At 48.2% G+C, this 15,270-nt stretch overlaps 1 protein-coding gene across 11 annotated transcripts in view; it reads left to right on the top strand.

Moving 5' to 3' along the window:
- Positions 1–15,270, top strand: part of MAD1L1 (mitotic arrest deficient 1 like 1) — a 37,713-nt gene that overhangs the window by 591 nt on the left and 21,852 nt on the right. For 4 of the 11 annotated variants that reach the window (XM_078777588.1, XM_068117818.2, XM_068117813.2 and 1 more), the window contains exons 2-8: positions 4,938–5,085; positions 6,195–6,335; positions 9,902–10,084; positions 10,275–10,399; positions 10,481–10,562; positions 11,890–12,020; positions 12,121–12,235. In XM_078777588.1, coding sequence (XP_078633714.1) covers positions 4,945–5,085; positions 6,195–6,335; positions 9,902–10,084; positions 10,275–10,399; positions 10,481–10,562; positions 11,890–12,020; positions 12,121–12,235 — 918 coding nt within the window. In that variant the 5' untranslated portion in view covers positions 4,938–4,944. The remainder of the gene's footprint in view (positions 1–4,937; positions 5,086–6,194; positions 6,336–9,901; positions 10,085–10,274; positions 10,400–10,480; positions 10,563–11,889; positions 12,021–12,120; positions 12,236–15,270) is intronic. The other 7 variants (XM_078777587.1, XM_068117814.2, XM_078777589.1 and 4 more) reach the window with 3 other exon arrangements.

The following is a 15,270-nucleotide window of genomic DNA, read 5'->3' as shown; positions in this document are numbered from 1 at the left end:
CCTGGGGCCTTCGAGGCCCCGCATAAACGTACTGCAGTTATATCAGTATTTTCTTGATATGAGCCTCATTATATGCTCCTATAACTTGGTTACAAATAATTCTGTGACAAAAATATGAAAATTTCATTCAGGTTAGTGGGAACATTCGTGGGGCCTCCAAGGCCCAATGGCTGCATCGGTGGAGGATTTGTGAGAGTTGTGGTCATATACATTCGAAATAAAAGTATCAGTGAATCCTTTTTTGAGCAAATACTCTTCTATGAGCCTCAACTTTTTAGAGAAAAAAAAGTTGAAAAACCAAGAGCAAAAAAAAAAATTTGCAAAAAAAGAGTAAAAGATTCATTACTTGTATGGGATTCTTCCAACTAATAGGATCAATGATTCACATTTTCTGAGCAAATACACTTCCATGAGCATTGACTTGGATTGAAAAATGATATGAAAAGAAAAAAATCTATAAGAAAAAAACAAAAAAAACATTACACGAATACATCTGTTGGGCCTCCAAGGCCCAATGGCTGCGTTTATATAGGATTTTTGATGCCTGCATCTAAGGGTTAAGGTGTATAAATAGCTTATCGTGGTGTTTCTCCAAGGCCGCTTCTAACAACAAAAGTAACAAGAAAAATAGCAATCGGAGATTGCAAACCCGTGCCAGGATGTATTTTCAGTGGTTTTTAAGGCTTTTGTGTTAAAACAAATATGGCGACCAAAACACGTCACAGATGACGTCTTTTTTTTTTCTCCACCAGTTTATGCCGACATGGTGCTCAAGAAATTTCATCTTGATTGGATGAAGTTTTGTACTTGTCGAATTATGACGTCATAATGGAGGCACCTGTGACATCATCATTAACATATTTTGTTCCCCATGGAGAGTTCTTTACAATGAGCCATGTCTCAGTTTTTTCTATTCAGCGCTTTCCGAGATATAGATGCAAAGTTTTTCGATTTTTCCAAAATGGCGGCTGAACCACGTGACCTATGACGTCACGTCATAATTATTTTTAAAATCCACACGTGGAGGTGCACCGGTGGTGAAAATTTCCTGTCAATCGGACCAAGGGTTGCAGATAAAATCATATTTATTCTGTGCGAACAGACAAAGAAGAAGACGTCATGCGTAGCATGATACTTGCAAAATACACCTCCCCCCCCCCACCCCCCAAAGTTTTCCATTGATACAGCAAATTGTCCATTTCATGAAGATTGAAATTGACAATCTTGATCAAAGCACGGATCAACAGGATGAAAAGTGACGATTTTTCAGATGAAAAATGATTTTGGAAGGTTGACCTTGAGTTGACCTTTGACCTTTTGACCTCAAAAATAGTTAGTTTCCCTATTTAGTGACGATGTGCAAATGCTGTTCAATTTTCAAGTCAATCGGATGCTTTGGGAATGAAAATGAAAGGGGATCTATCTATTTGAATTCGGTGCAAGGGAGTGTCAATTAATGGAAGACACAGCCTTAACCTACATAGAATAAGGAAATAAACTACCAACAAGGAGGAAATCTATGATTGGCTAACGTGATTGTTTATGATCTAATTACGGGACGCACTTTGACCTTTATACACAACTGGAGGAAGGAGGGTGATATTTTACAATGTACTACACAATAAAAAAACACAATTCTCATATCCACAACAATATATATCCACACAAAGCCTGGTTTTGGCTTAGCAGTTAGGGTGCCGGCTTGGGATCCTTGGATCCTGAGTTCGAATCCCGGTCGATCGCTGAATTAACACGGAATCGGTGTTCGGAATCGGTGTTCATTTCACTGAAGACAATACTACACCAAAAAAGGAAAACAAATAGATCACTATTTCATCTAATCAAGGCCTTGAGGTTCATGTTACTGTTACAATAGCATAACTGTTACAACACAACTGAAATGCCAAGTCGAGATCAACGTAACTGTTACAACTCTACCAGCCTTAATCCCTCTACCGTTAGCTTTTTTAGCTTTAACTTAGCTTAGTTTAGCTTTTTTTTAGTTTTTAGCTTTTTTTAGCTTAATTTAGCTTTTTTAAAACTTGGCCTATGTTGACCTCAAAAATAGTTGGTGGTTGAATTCAGTGACCATATATGTAAATCCTCTTAGAATTTCAAGTCAATAAAATGAAAATTAGTGATTTTAGAAATTTGGCCGATGTTGACCTTTTGGCTTACGTTCACCTAAAATGTAATTTGTGGTTGAATTGAGTGACCAGACATACAAGTCCTCTTCAAATTTCAAGTCAATTGGATGAAAATTGAGGATTTTAGAAATTTGGCCTATGTTGACCTTTTGGCCTATGTTGACCTCATAAATACTTGGTGGTTGAATTCAGTGACCAGATATGCAAGTCCTCTTCAAATTTCAAGTCAATCGAATGAAAATTGAGGATTTTAGAAATTTGGCCTATGTTGACCTCAAAAATACTTGGTGGTTGAATTCAGTGACCAGATATGCAAGTCCTCTTCAAATTTCAAGTCAATCGAATGAAAATTGAGGATTTTCGAAATTTGGCCTATGTTGACCTCAAAAATACTTGGTGGTTGAATTCAGTGACCAGATATGCAAGCCCTCTTCAAATTTCAAGTCAACCAAATCAAAATTGAGGATTTTAGAAATTTGGCCTATGTTGACCTTTTGGCCTATGTTGACCTCAAAAATACTTGGTGGTTTAATTCAGTGACCAGATATGCAAGTCCTCTTCAAATTTCAAGTCAATCGAATGAAAATTGAGGATATTAGAAATTTGGCCTATGTTGACCTTTTGGCCTATGTTGACCTCAAAAATACTTGGTGGTTGAATTCAGTGACCAGTAATGCAAGTCCTCTTCAACTTTCAAGTCAATCGGATGAAAATTGAGGATTTTAGAAATTTGGCCTATGTTGACCTTTTGGCCTATGTTGACCTTTTGACCCCAAACACAATAGGCTTCTCAATTGGGACGAGCTATACAGCTTGGTGAAGTTTCGTGACGATCGGTTTAGAATTGTGACCTGTAGGCCGGTGACAGACAGACGGAACCACAAACGCAACCGACCAATATACTTGAAAAATCTTCGATTTTGCAAGTAACAAACGAACTCAAATGCAAACGGACTCAAACCTCTGGAGAGGGTAACTAGAAAGAGCAATCAGAGATTGCAGACCCTCGCCAGGATGTGTTTGCAGTGGTTTTTAAGGCTTTTATGTTCAAACAAATATGGCGGCCGAACCATGTCACTGATGACGTCATTTTTCTTCCCCCCCTCCACCAATTTATCCCTAGATGATGCTCAAGAAATATAATTCGACAAGTGCAAAAGATGACTTTTAAATGGAGGCACTTATGACATCATTAACACATGTTATTCCACATGGACCCTGGTGGACCCTGGTGTTGGGCTAGCGGCAAGGGTGCCAGCTTAGGATCCTAGGATCCTGGGTTCGAATCCCGGTCGATCGCTGAATTCCAGGGGCCAGGGGCCAAGGGGGTTGACTCAGCGTGTCATCTCAGCGTGTCATCCTTCCGAGGTCGGCAAATTAAGTACCAGTTCACTGGTAATTCCCTGTTTGTCGTAAAAGGCGGGGAAAAGGGTTGGCGTCAGGAAGGGCATCTGGCCGTAAAACATTGCTTCAAAAAGGGGACCGAAAAACAACAACAACCACGGTCCCCGAAAAAGGCCAACCCCCGCTTGTGGGGAAAAAATGGCCTCTAAAGGTTTTTTTTTTTTTGGTTTTTTTTCACATGGAGAGTTATTACCTCCACCACCAAAGGTCGATGGATGGAAGTCATGTTTTCATCCCTGTCTGTCCGTCTGTCTGTCTGTCTGTGAACAAGATATCTCAAAAAGTTGTGGACGGATTTGGACGAAACTTGGTGGACATGTTGAGTGTCTGACGAGGACAAATAGGTTCGATATTGGTGAAGATCTGAATAGGGATTCGGATATGAGAATTATTTAATTTTTTAAGTGATTCTTCACCATTGAGAGATAGGGCTAAAAACGATGTGCAGCAGGATATCTCAAGGTTGTAGACGGATGATTTTGATTAAATGTGATTCTTTATTGTGATTTTGTGGTCGAAACGTAAACTGTTCACCTGGCGGAGGTATGCTCTCTACTGGGTGCCGTTCTAGTTATATATCATGTTGGATATCGCTTTTGGCCCTACCTCCCAATGGTGAAGAATCACTTAAAAGTTTCTAGTATTCGGGTCTGAATCCAGATCCTCACCAGAATCTAATCATTTCGTCCTCGTCACTTACGCTACCTTTCCACCAAATTTCGTCCGAATCCGTCCACACCTTTTTGAGATCTTTTGTTCACAAACAGACAGACAGACAGGGGTGAAAACAACCTGCATCCACCTTCTGTGGTGGAGGTAATAACAACATCAATGATCGTAGCAGAAAAATGTTATTACAAAATAATGTTGCTACTAATAACATCGCCCCTCCCCATGGGTTTTTTCTTTCTTGGACAAACTCTATGTTGACGTTTATAAATAGCTTATCGTGCCGTTTCGAGCCGAGATCTACTGCAATCTATATATACCCCAGAGAGGATAATAACATGACCCTTTCTCGGTCGGGAACGGGTGTACCTGTACCTGTATTGATAAATGCGGATGTGGGATTTTCCTTCTGATTATTTTCTTAATGATTATTCATTCCGCTCTGAAACATCGCATTGGTCTTTTTTGTTGTTTTTTAACAAACAACTGTTTCGCAATATAAATAAATATATCGTTTGATTTGTTTGTTTCAAAATTAAATAAGTCATGTTTTATCCTTATCCCTGATGACCTTGTGTGTGTGTGTGTGTGTGTGTGTGTGTGTGTGTGTGTGTGTGTGTGTGTGTGTGTGTGTGTGTGTGTGTGTGTGTGTGTGTGTGTGTCCGTGTGTGTGTGTGTGTGTCCGTGTGTGTGTGTGTGTGTCCGTGTGTCCGATAGAGCAGCAATGGATGATTCAAGCGACAGCAAAACGGTGTTTGATATTTTACATTCGTACCAAGAGTTCCTCACCAAAGGCTCGTCTGCTGCTTCCAGTCCTTCACCAGGTCGTTGTGGTTTGCAGACCCACTTTATGCAAATGATGCAGGTCAGATTTGAACATGGTTTGTGAGAATACGTTAATTTTATCCTTAAGGTGAAATCAACATTTCATGTCTCTCGGTCCCTGCTCTCAAATGTTGTGTTTGTGTCCTTCCCCCTCTCTCCCCATCTTGTCTACCGTTCCCGATGTTATTTGTTTTATGTGTCTGTTTGTCTTTCTGTGTGATTAATGTTCGCTCTTTCACGAGCCTCGATCTTGTATACAAAAAAAAAAAAAGAAAAAAAAAAAGGTAATTTAATGGATACGAAATTACGTTTTGTCGTTGTTTATTAAATGGCGCTAAAATTGGTGTCAGAAGTGTCAGATGTTGCGAGATTCCGTCATCTCGCGAGATTAGGTATTGGACGTTATTTTGAGTTTTCATTTCACACCTGGCAAAGGAGACCAGTAATGCCCAAAGGTCGATCATCAATTCGATCAGAGATCAGTGATGTAATAATGCCCTCTGCTTTGAAGAATGACAAGAAAGGGGGCAGGGAGGTTAGAGGAGTGGGACAGATTTGGGATAGGTAGGTTGAGGCTTTTGGGAGGTGGGGGGGAGGGATGTTAAAAGGTGTGGTGAGAGGGGGAGGCGGAGATTGAAGACTGGCTTGAGGATTTGAGGTTGGGAGGGATGGGTTGAGGACTTGGGGTTGAGAGGGAGTGGTTGAACACATGCAGTTGAAGGGGAGGGGTTGAGGACATGGAGTTGAGGGGGAGGATTTGAGGACATTGACTTGAGAGGGAGGGAGGGGTTGAGGACATGGCATGAGTGGAGGAGGAGGGGTTGAGGACATGGTGTGAGTGGGGAGAAGGGGGGATGGGGGTTGATTTGATCAAGTAACTATGCGTTCGATAATGTTGTTGAAGTTATATCTTGCATTGAGCGGAATTTCCACGGGTACCTGCCGGTAAGATAATATTAGTTTAAAACACCATTGTCTGTTCTTCGGAGATATATAAACTATGTCAGTAATGAGGGATTTCTAATGCACGTTTGATTTGGTACTTCACATTTCCTGCCCTTAAAGTTTAATGGAGGGGCCTGTAGTATTTTGGCACCTGAGATTATGTTGGGATAAACTTTGAGAGAATTTTGTGGCATTGGCTCGCAGCTAGAAGAAAAGGCCGAAATGATCCACACGCATGCTCGGGTCGTCAAGCTCGAGAGCGAGAAGCAGAGGTTGCGAGAGTCGAACAAGAGAGCGCGCATCGAGTTTGAGCATTCGCTGCAAAGCAGTGCCAGCAAACACGAGGTGAGCAAATCCCAGGGGGGGGGGGGGGGGGAGGAGCAAAGCAGTGTCAGCATACACGAGGTGAGCCAATCCGGGGGGGGGGGGGGGGAAAGCGCAAAGCAGTGCCAGAAAACACGAGTTGAGCCAATCCGCGGGGAAAGCAAAGCAGTGCCAGCAAACACGAGGTGAGCCAATCCCGAGGAGAAAGCAAAGCAGTGCCAGCAAACACGAGGTGAGCCAATCCCGGGGGGGAGGAGCAAAGCAGTGCCAGCAAACACGAGGTGAGCAAATCCCGGGGGGAAAGCAAAGCAGTGCCAGCAAACACGAGGTGAGCCAATCCCGAGGAGAAAGCAAAGCAGTGCCAGCAAACACGAGGTGAGCCAATCCCGGGGGGGAGGAGCAAAGCAGTGCCAGCAAACACGAGGTGAGCAAATCCCGGGGGGAAAGCAAAGCAGTGCCAGCAAACATGAGGTGAGCCAACCCCGGGGGGAAAGCAAAGCAGTGCCAGCAAACACGAGGTGAGCCAATCCCGGGGGGAAAGCAAAGCAGTGCCAGCAAACACGAGGTGAGCCAATCCCGGGGGGAAAGCAAAGCAGTGCTAGTAAACACAAGGTGAGCCAATCCCGGGGGGAAAGCAAAGCAGTGCTAGTAAACACAAGGTGAGTCAATCCGGGGGGGAAAGCAAAGCAGTGCCAGCAAACACGAGGTGAGCCAATACCGGGGGGAAAGCAAAGCAGTGCTAGTAAACACGAGGTGAGCCAATCCGGGGGGGGGGGGGGGGGGGGAAGCAAAGCAGTGCCAGCAAACACGAGGTGAGCCAATACCGGGGGGAAAGCAAAGCAGTGCCAGCAAACACGAGGTGAGCCAATCCCAGGGGGGAGGAGCAAAGCAGTGCTAGTTAACACGAGGTGAGCAAATCCCAGGGGGAAAGCAAAGCAGTTCCAGCAAACACGAGGTGAGCCAATACCGGGGGGAAAGCAAAGCAGTGCTAGTAAATACGAGGTGAGCCAATACCGGGGGGAAAGCAAGGCAGTGCCAGCAAACACGAGGTGAGAAAATCCCGGGGGGGGGGGGGGGGGGGTGGAGCAAAGCAGTGCCAGCAAACACGAGGTGAGCCAATCCCAGGGGGAAAGCAAAGCAGTGCCAGCAAACGAGGTGAGCCAATCCCGGGTGGGGGGGGGGGGGGGGGGGGGGAACAAAGCACTGCCAGCAAACACGAGGTGAGAAAATCCCGGGGGGGGGGGGGCATGGGAAGCAAAGCAGTGCCAGAAAACACGAGGTAAGCAAATCCCAGGGGGGAAGCAAAGCAATGCCAGTAAACACGAGGTGAGCATTTGAAAGGCAAAAAGTAAGAAATGTGTTAAACTGTATCGGTTTGAAACATTGGCGTATTTGACTTCGTTATTTGGGGGTGCAGGGGCTTAATATTGTTACGGAACCGGAGTACGGCACTCCCCTTAGCAAGGGGGGGTTAATCCCCTTGTCTTGTTAAGCTGGCCGTCTCCGTTCCTGGAACTATCCCGCTCTGTGGGGTGGGATTGGCCAAGGTGATTGGTCAAGGGATTTCCGGACACCTCCGCCAATCCCTCCACAAAGCAGGTGGATGGCCCCGCTCGAATCCCGGACAAGATGGAGTTTGCCGAGCGGTTTAGCAATCCGGAATCCGAGCCGTTGGCAATGGACTAAACCCGATTAAAAGCGGTTCGGCCAAAATCGCGCCACAGATACTCAATTGAAAGAAATCACAAAAGTGATCGGACGAGAATGAAACCAAAGTAAGAAGAAAGAACACAGGTTTATTAACTAACTATAAGGAAATGAAAGGGCGAGTATATACGGGAAATGGAAGGAGCAGAAGGACACAGAGTAATTCTTAAACAGGCTTACTTATCCCCAGGACAATACAGACAGAACAAACTCACGTACACGAATGGGAATTGCAGGCAGGAATGGCTGGAAGGATGAGAGGGGCAGACGGTCCACAGAGCTGGCGGGCAGGGAGGTCCGGGAATCGCGGCACGCCGTTGGTGTCCCGTGTGCACGCCCTCGCTCAGGTCCAGCGGCGAAAACCCGGTCGTCAGCGCTGGTTATTACTCAACTCAACTGCAGCTCGTCTCTCGCAGCTTATCTGAATTCTCTCTGAATTCTACTGCAGCACGTCTCTGACTCAATTCAACTGCAGCACGTCTCAGCTCAGCTGGTGTCTCTTGGTTCTTCCTCCTCGGTCATCTCCCTAATCAGTCCCTCCTCTTGCCTTTTATCGGCCGTCGCCGGATCAAGCCGCGGGCTGCGAGGGCACGCCTACCGGGTCGCTCACCGTGGTGCTGGTTGGCTGGTTCTGGCTGGCTGACTCCACCTTTGATGACGAGTTGGTGCCACGCCCGTGATCCGGCGGCTCCTCCCCCCTTCTTCTCCGAGATGAGCACATGGCCAATGGCGGCTTGCGCGATGGAAAACCACTCGCACCGCTTTTGAAGGGAACTTTGGAGAGCGGAGATGATTGGGGAAATTGAAAGGGGACCTATCTTATTTGATTAATGCAACGTAGAGTCAAACTATTGGAAACACAGCCTTACCTGAAACACATAATAACGAAATAACTACGAAGAGGGCCTATGGTTCGCTACGTGTTGCAATGTGGACTAACTAGGGGACGACCTTTGACCTTTACAATGAATGGAGGTATTTACAAAAATAATTATTTACAAAAGGGTATATTTACAACAATTTACAAGTGCAGGGTTCTCAAAACCCCAACAATATTAAACATTGGGGTAATACCCCTGGTGCTCACCTAGTAGAATAAACAGTATGCTGCACCGACTAAGGGTATTTTAAACCATTTTCAATGGTTGCTGGAAGACATGGCAGCATGTAGAATCATATTGACATAATCGTAAGACTTTAAACAAACAATGAAAAAAATACCGATTTTGGGGGGCAACCCTCCCTCCCCCAAACGGGTACCTCCTAAGACCCAAATTTTTCTCATGCCTTGAACAAACATTGGTACATCATGGGTGATGAAGGTTGTGGTGAAGTTTCATCGAAATTGTGTGTGTAGTTTCTGAGAAGAAAGCAAATACCTATTTTGGGGGGTCAAACCTGGATGCCAAACCTGGACTCGATGTAAATACCGCGATATCTGCTGTGGCTGGGGGAAGAAATCCCCGCACTTGCGCTCTGTTTTTCTTTGTTACTCACGTTTAAATATGGGATGTTTTTACCTTAATTGTAAACTACTGAAAAAAATATAGGTGGGGCATTGCCCCCCCCCCCGCCCCTCCCCAAACCCCACCGGTGGTTTGAAAGGTGTGTCTGTCTGTGTCTGGTGATCAAAACCCTTGAAAAGAGCACAGGTGCTGATCCAATCAGTCAATCAAATAATCGCTGAAGTTTCAGCTTTCGGCCGATAACTATTTCCAGGGAGCAAAGTGAAGTAGCAAGTATTGTAGAATGAGTCTAATTTGCAATACATTTGATATGTTGATGTAACACATGAGGAATGACCCTCACCGTTTGATTATATCGATCACCTGTTGTTTTTTTGCGCCGTCTCACTCGTATTTGTGCATTCTTTGCGTTAGCGAGAGCAGGAGCTGCAGCAGGAAAGGCTCGCGCGGCTGCAGTCCTCGAGAGACCAGAAGCTCTTGGATACCACGGACCGGCTTGCGACCGCACAAGGGACCATCCGCTCACAAAGCAACCAGCTGATGGCCGAGAGACAACAAGGCCAAGAACGGGAGGCGGCGCTTGCCAAGGCACACCAGGTGGGCGAGCGAGAAAGAGAATCGCACACCAGGTTGCCCGATCACTTGGAGATCAATTTCTAACAGACTTTTCAAAATGAAAAAGATGAATTGACTTCCTAAGAAAGATTGTCAAGAACCTCAGGGGAATTGTCTACAAACAAACTCAGAAGTTCATTTGTTGTGTGTCTGTTTAAATGTTGCGGTGCAGACATTAGAGGATTTGCATTTGAAGATGGAAGAGCAGAAACTGAAGTTTATGGAACTGCAGCATCGGGCCGGACTCCTCTCGGCCGAACGGGACGAGTCCGTGGGCCTGCTGGGAGTACAGAAAAAGTGAGGCTCTTATAACATAAACAAAAAGTGTGGCTCGTCTCCGCGCGGTAAAGCAATAACATTTTTTCTTGTGTTGACCAGGTTGACGCAAGATGCGAAAAAGCGGGTCGACGAGTTGGAGACCTCCGAAACCAAGTGTCTTGAGCAGGAAGTCAGAATAAAAGTGAGTCGTAAAGTTTTGGTTTCTCAACCGGTGATGCTCTGTCCTACAACGGCCGGGACATCGTCGAAGCGGAGCCTCGGTCGCAATCACGGACACAAACGGAAGCGTGTTCCACCTGAAAGCTCGACATGTTCATGGAATCTTGACGTACAAGTTTCATTGCACGTGCAAAACAACATGATCGTTCCAGTTCAGGATTTGACACCAATGCTGTCCTAACCCAGAATCATTTGAGGGACAGGGCTGGCAGCGTGGTGGAGGGGTCATTTTTCCAAAATCAGTTTGGTGAAATTTCAGTTTGGTTAAACTGCCAAAATCAAGACTCTCTGCTCACCTTCACTCCTTCATTCCTCTTTTCTCCTGCCTCTGGAACAAACTTCCTCACTCTCTTCAATCCCACTCCTCCCTCCAGGTCTTTAAAACAGCTGTTCACCCCCATCTCTTATCTTCCCCCATCCAAAACCTTGATCTTTTCTACCCCCATTAATTCACCCCAGATCCACTTTTTTTGAAATCCCGACTCCTTTCTTTCCTGGAAGTTCTAGCAGTGTCCATGTGTTTTATACCTTTCCCACCCCCCCCCCACCCCCATTCCCATGCCTCCTCCCCCCCCCCCCCACCCCCATTCCCATGCCTCCTCCCCCCAAGCCCTCTCCATCCCACAGATCTCCCGTTGTCCCTGTTCTCTGTTGTACTTGTGTGCTTCCCTCTCTCTCCCCATCTTGCCTCCCGCTCCCTTTATTGTATGTTTTGTGTGTCCGTTTGTGGTTTTTAAAAAATTATTATTATTTTTGTATGTTAGCTCTTACACGAGCCTCAATCTTGTATACAAAAAAAAAAAAAAAGAGGTACACATACTCGCCTCTTAAGAATATCGACCCAGCTATAAGCTGTCATCCTGGTGTTTCACGGACGGGGTGATTCAATCTGTGTGCCGTCCCTTGGATCGACATTAAACTGGGCATCCCGTCTGTCGGCATTAGTTGGGGAATTTTAAAGATCGCATGGTGTCCTTCGCGAAGAGTAGGCGAGTATTTTTCGGCATCTGAACAAATTACTAATTCCGGCCCTAACCAGCAGAGGGAATTGCATCAGCAGTACCGTCGCCCCTCCAGCCAATGATGGACCCCAGATGCCTTGCTGCACATGATTGGGACAAAGAGATTTGAGAGCCATTCTTCATGAACAATATGGAAGACTGACTCCTTTTACCTCATGTCATTACACTCTTTAAGAAGTGTTGTTTTTAATCAAATGGTTAAAAGACTTTGTGTTTGGAGGTTGTTGAAGATAAGAGACTTTTGCTAACAGCAGTACTTCCTGCTAGAAACTGGAAGCGGAGTTGGCGTCATGCCAGCAGGAGCGTGTCGTGGCCTTGAGCACACAGCGTGAGCTTGCTCATAAGAGGGACATTGAGAAGGAGGTGCAATCTCTACGTGAGGAAAACAAGTTTTTGAGGTACCGGTTGTAAATCAAAATACATAAATGCTTTGCTTATGGGAAACATCCTGCCATCTTGCACTGCTTATGGCGACGTGCTCCTGTGATCCGGCCATAGGGAGACTCGTGAGAACACGTTGCTGCTGCAGGAAGAGTTGCGGTCGCTTCGTGCCAGGAATGAGAGGTTCGATCGGCTTCAGGAGGAAAACGTACGGTTGGAGTTTGCTAACAAGGTTCGGTGTTCTTTCAGACGGCGACGTATAATATTGTTACGGAAATGGATTAGGGGGTAAATGGGGAATATATTGTGCTCGTTATGGAAACTGCCCCCGGGTGAGCGAGCATCCACAACACATAGGTTCCCCTAGTCAATTATATCATTGGTATTTGTGCTTGGATAGACCCCCACTCATCCAAAGGAAATGGGACATATGCGTTGTGTGGGCTGTAGATAGGACCACACCTCACACAAACCCTAATCCATCGAGGGAAAAGGATGAACAACCTTCTGCCTGTTTGAACGTGCTTGGCGGAAAGATCTGCCGAATGGGAAAACCCGTTGGGAAAGAAGACAGCGTTACGCACGGGAGAACTCTAGCGCGAGGTGATTGTCAGGGGAAGGAGGTGGTGCCTCGGGAGAGCACCAATAGGAGCGTGCCGTCATGGGTCAAAGGACAAGCTACGACCTTTACTCCCAGGAACTCCGCCTCCCATGGACTTTGATCCCCTGAGTCTCCGCCCCAAGCAAGCAGATCGGAACGGCGAACCATTCACCGCGGTTGAATATCGCCAGGGACTCTGCTGCCACTTGTGCTGGAGACGACGTGCCTCCCGACTTGGACTAGAGGAAGAGCTGCTGCTGGGAAGCTGCGGTGGTACCAGGTCGCGCCAAACCAGGGGCACTGCGAGGTAGGAGCCAAGAGAGTCCGGAGCATGAGAGGGAGCAGGCATGAGGTCTTTGGTACAGTGAGATCGCTCAATAACTGAAAACACGACTTTCTCTTGCTGTCTCAGATTAACTTTCTAAATCATCGACCTTGACTCATAAAGCTGGCCTTTTGACCCTTCCAGGCAAGGCATACACGCACACCTCAAACCTTTCCTCTAAAGCAAACACTGCATGTACTATCACCTCTACATTTACACTCTCTACTTTCATTACCCCTCACCCCCCTCCCCTTTTCCTTAACTGTATCGGAATCGGCACACGTCCGACGGTGCCCCCAGTGAGTCAAAGGGTGGCCAACACGCCCTCATCTATATCTCTCTTCTCTTTCTCTCGCTTCCTCAGAATGGTCTGCTGGCACCATGTCTCATGTATAGTTGTTAGGTAAGATTGAAGAAGGGGATAAGCGTCAAGGGTAATACCTTTTTGACTGTGTCCTTTCTGTCATTGCTTCTTGTGCTTGTATAAATGCGTCTCTTTGATGATTGATTATTGTAAATATTTGCTTCTTTGTAAATGGGCCGTTTACATCCTGCCCATTTAGTCTCACTTCCTAATGGCTCGATTAAGTGTGCAATAGTTTAGATAGCCGGGAATTTCTGCTCCACAGAATGGCTCCATAATTTGGCGGGTACGTACTTGATGGTTCTGCTCGACCATACCTGATTAAGTAGACAAGTACGCACCAAGGATGCTTGCCTTCAATTGACGACGCCATCCCACCAGAAAGGTGACATGTTTCATGAAAGAGCAAGGATTCTGCCAAGTTTGGCAGTGTGGTGCTATGCACACACAACTCGTTTGTCAAGAAGGTAGGCCACCACGCATTGAATAAAACCAAACACTTTATTCAATGCTCGCACGTAAGCACTGGGCGGGCTCGACTTTCGAGCCCGCGTATATGTCCCGAGGCCACGCCTTGCCCTCGGGCGTGGCCGGTCGGCCGAAAGGCGGGGCATGTATTCCAGTTCAACCCTGAGCCTCATGACTCCTTTGCTACGGGCGTGGCCCAAGCCTTGCTTCCACGTCCGGTCGCTCGCGTCACCCACTGGTGTGCGGAATTATGACCCGCTGGCGTTGTGTCCGCCACACGCGCCCCCCCCCAGAATGCCCGCGCACCTGAAGGGTGAGCTTGCGGGGAGGCCGGATGACCCGGCCGAAATGCCCTCTGGCGATGCGTGCAGGGCTGGGGGGTGGGGGGTGCCGGGAGCCTGCCCGCCGGGGGGCGGCCTCGACGCGGAGGCAGAGCTGCTTGCGGGGGGTGGTCCAGGTCGAGGTGGGCCGGCTTGAGGCGGTCCACGGAGATGCGATCTGGAGTACCGCCGATGTCCATGGTGAAGTGCTTGTCCCCGGTCTCCAGCACGAGGAAGGGCCCGTCGTACGGGGGCCGCAGCGGGGCCCGGTGGGCGTCGTGCCGGACAAAAACGTACTCCGCCGTGCGAAGCTCCGGGGAGACGTGTGAGGACGGGCAACCGTGGTGTGCCGTCGGCACTGGGGCGAACCTCCTGGCGGTCTCCTGAAGGGTGGAGCGCTGTTGCGCCGCGGACCAAGGTGCTGTGGAGTCAGGGAGGAATTCGCCCGGTACCCGCAGCGGTTGTCCGAAGACCAGCTCCGCCGAGGACGCGCGCAGCTCGTCCTTGGGCGCCGTCCTGAGGTCCAGCAGGACCCAGGGGAGCCTGTCGGCCCAGCTGCCATCGCGGAGGCTGGCCCGGAGCGCGGCCGTCATCGAGCGATGGAAGCGCTCGCATAGGCCGTTGGCCTGGGGGCGGTAGGCCATGGTGCGGTGCAGCTTGACGCCGAGCCCTTGCGCCACCGCTCCCCAGAGCTCCGAGGTGAACTGGGGGCCGCGGTCGGACGAGATGTCCGAGGGGGCGCCGAACCGGGCAACCCACGTGGCGATGAAAGCGTGCGCGACGTCAGCCGCAGCCGTCGCCGCCAATGGCACGGCCTCCGGCCACCGGGTGGTGCGGTCCACAATGGTGAGGAGGTGGGTGAAACCCCGCGAGGGGGGAAGAGGTCCCACCAAGTCGGACGTGTACATGGTCGAACCGACGTTCGGGCACCGTAAACGGGGCCAACGGGGCCTGGTTGTGGCGGTGGACCTTCGCGCGCTGGCACGCGAGGCACGTTCTGGCCCAGTCGCGGACGTTCTTCCGGAGGCCATGCCAGACGAACTTTGCCGCGACAAGCTTCTGGGAGGCCTTCGTGCCCGGGTGGGACAGGCCGTGGATGGCGTCAAAAACCGGGCGCTGCCAGCCAGCGGGCACGATGGGGCGAGGCCAGCCGAGGGAGACGTCGCACAAGAGGGCAGTGCCCACGACG

This window comes from Myxine glutinosa, chromosome 5 (assembly GCF_964187855.1).
Source record: "Myxine glutinosa chromosome 5, kmMyxGlut1.1, whole genome shotgun sequence".
NCBI lineage: Eukaryota > Metazoa > Chordata > Myxini > Myxiniformes > Myxinidae > Myxine > Myxine glutinosa.
Note: the sequence above shows the minus strand (reverse complement) of the source record. Positions and strands in the feature narration are given on the sequence as shown.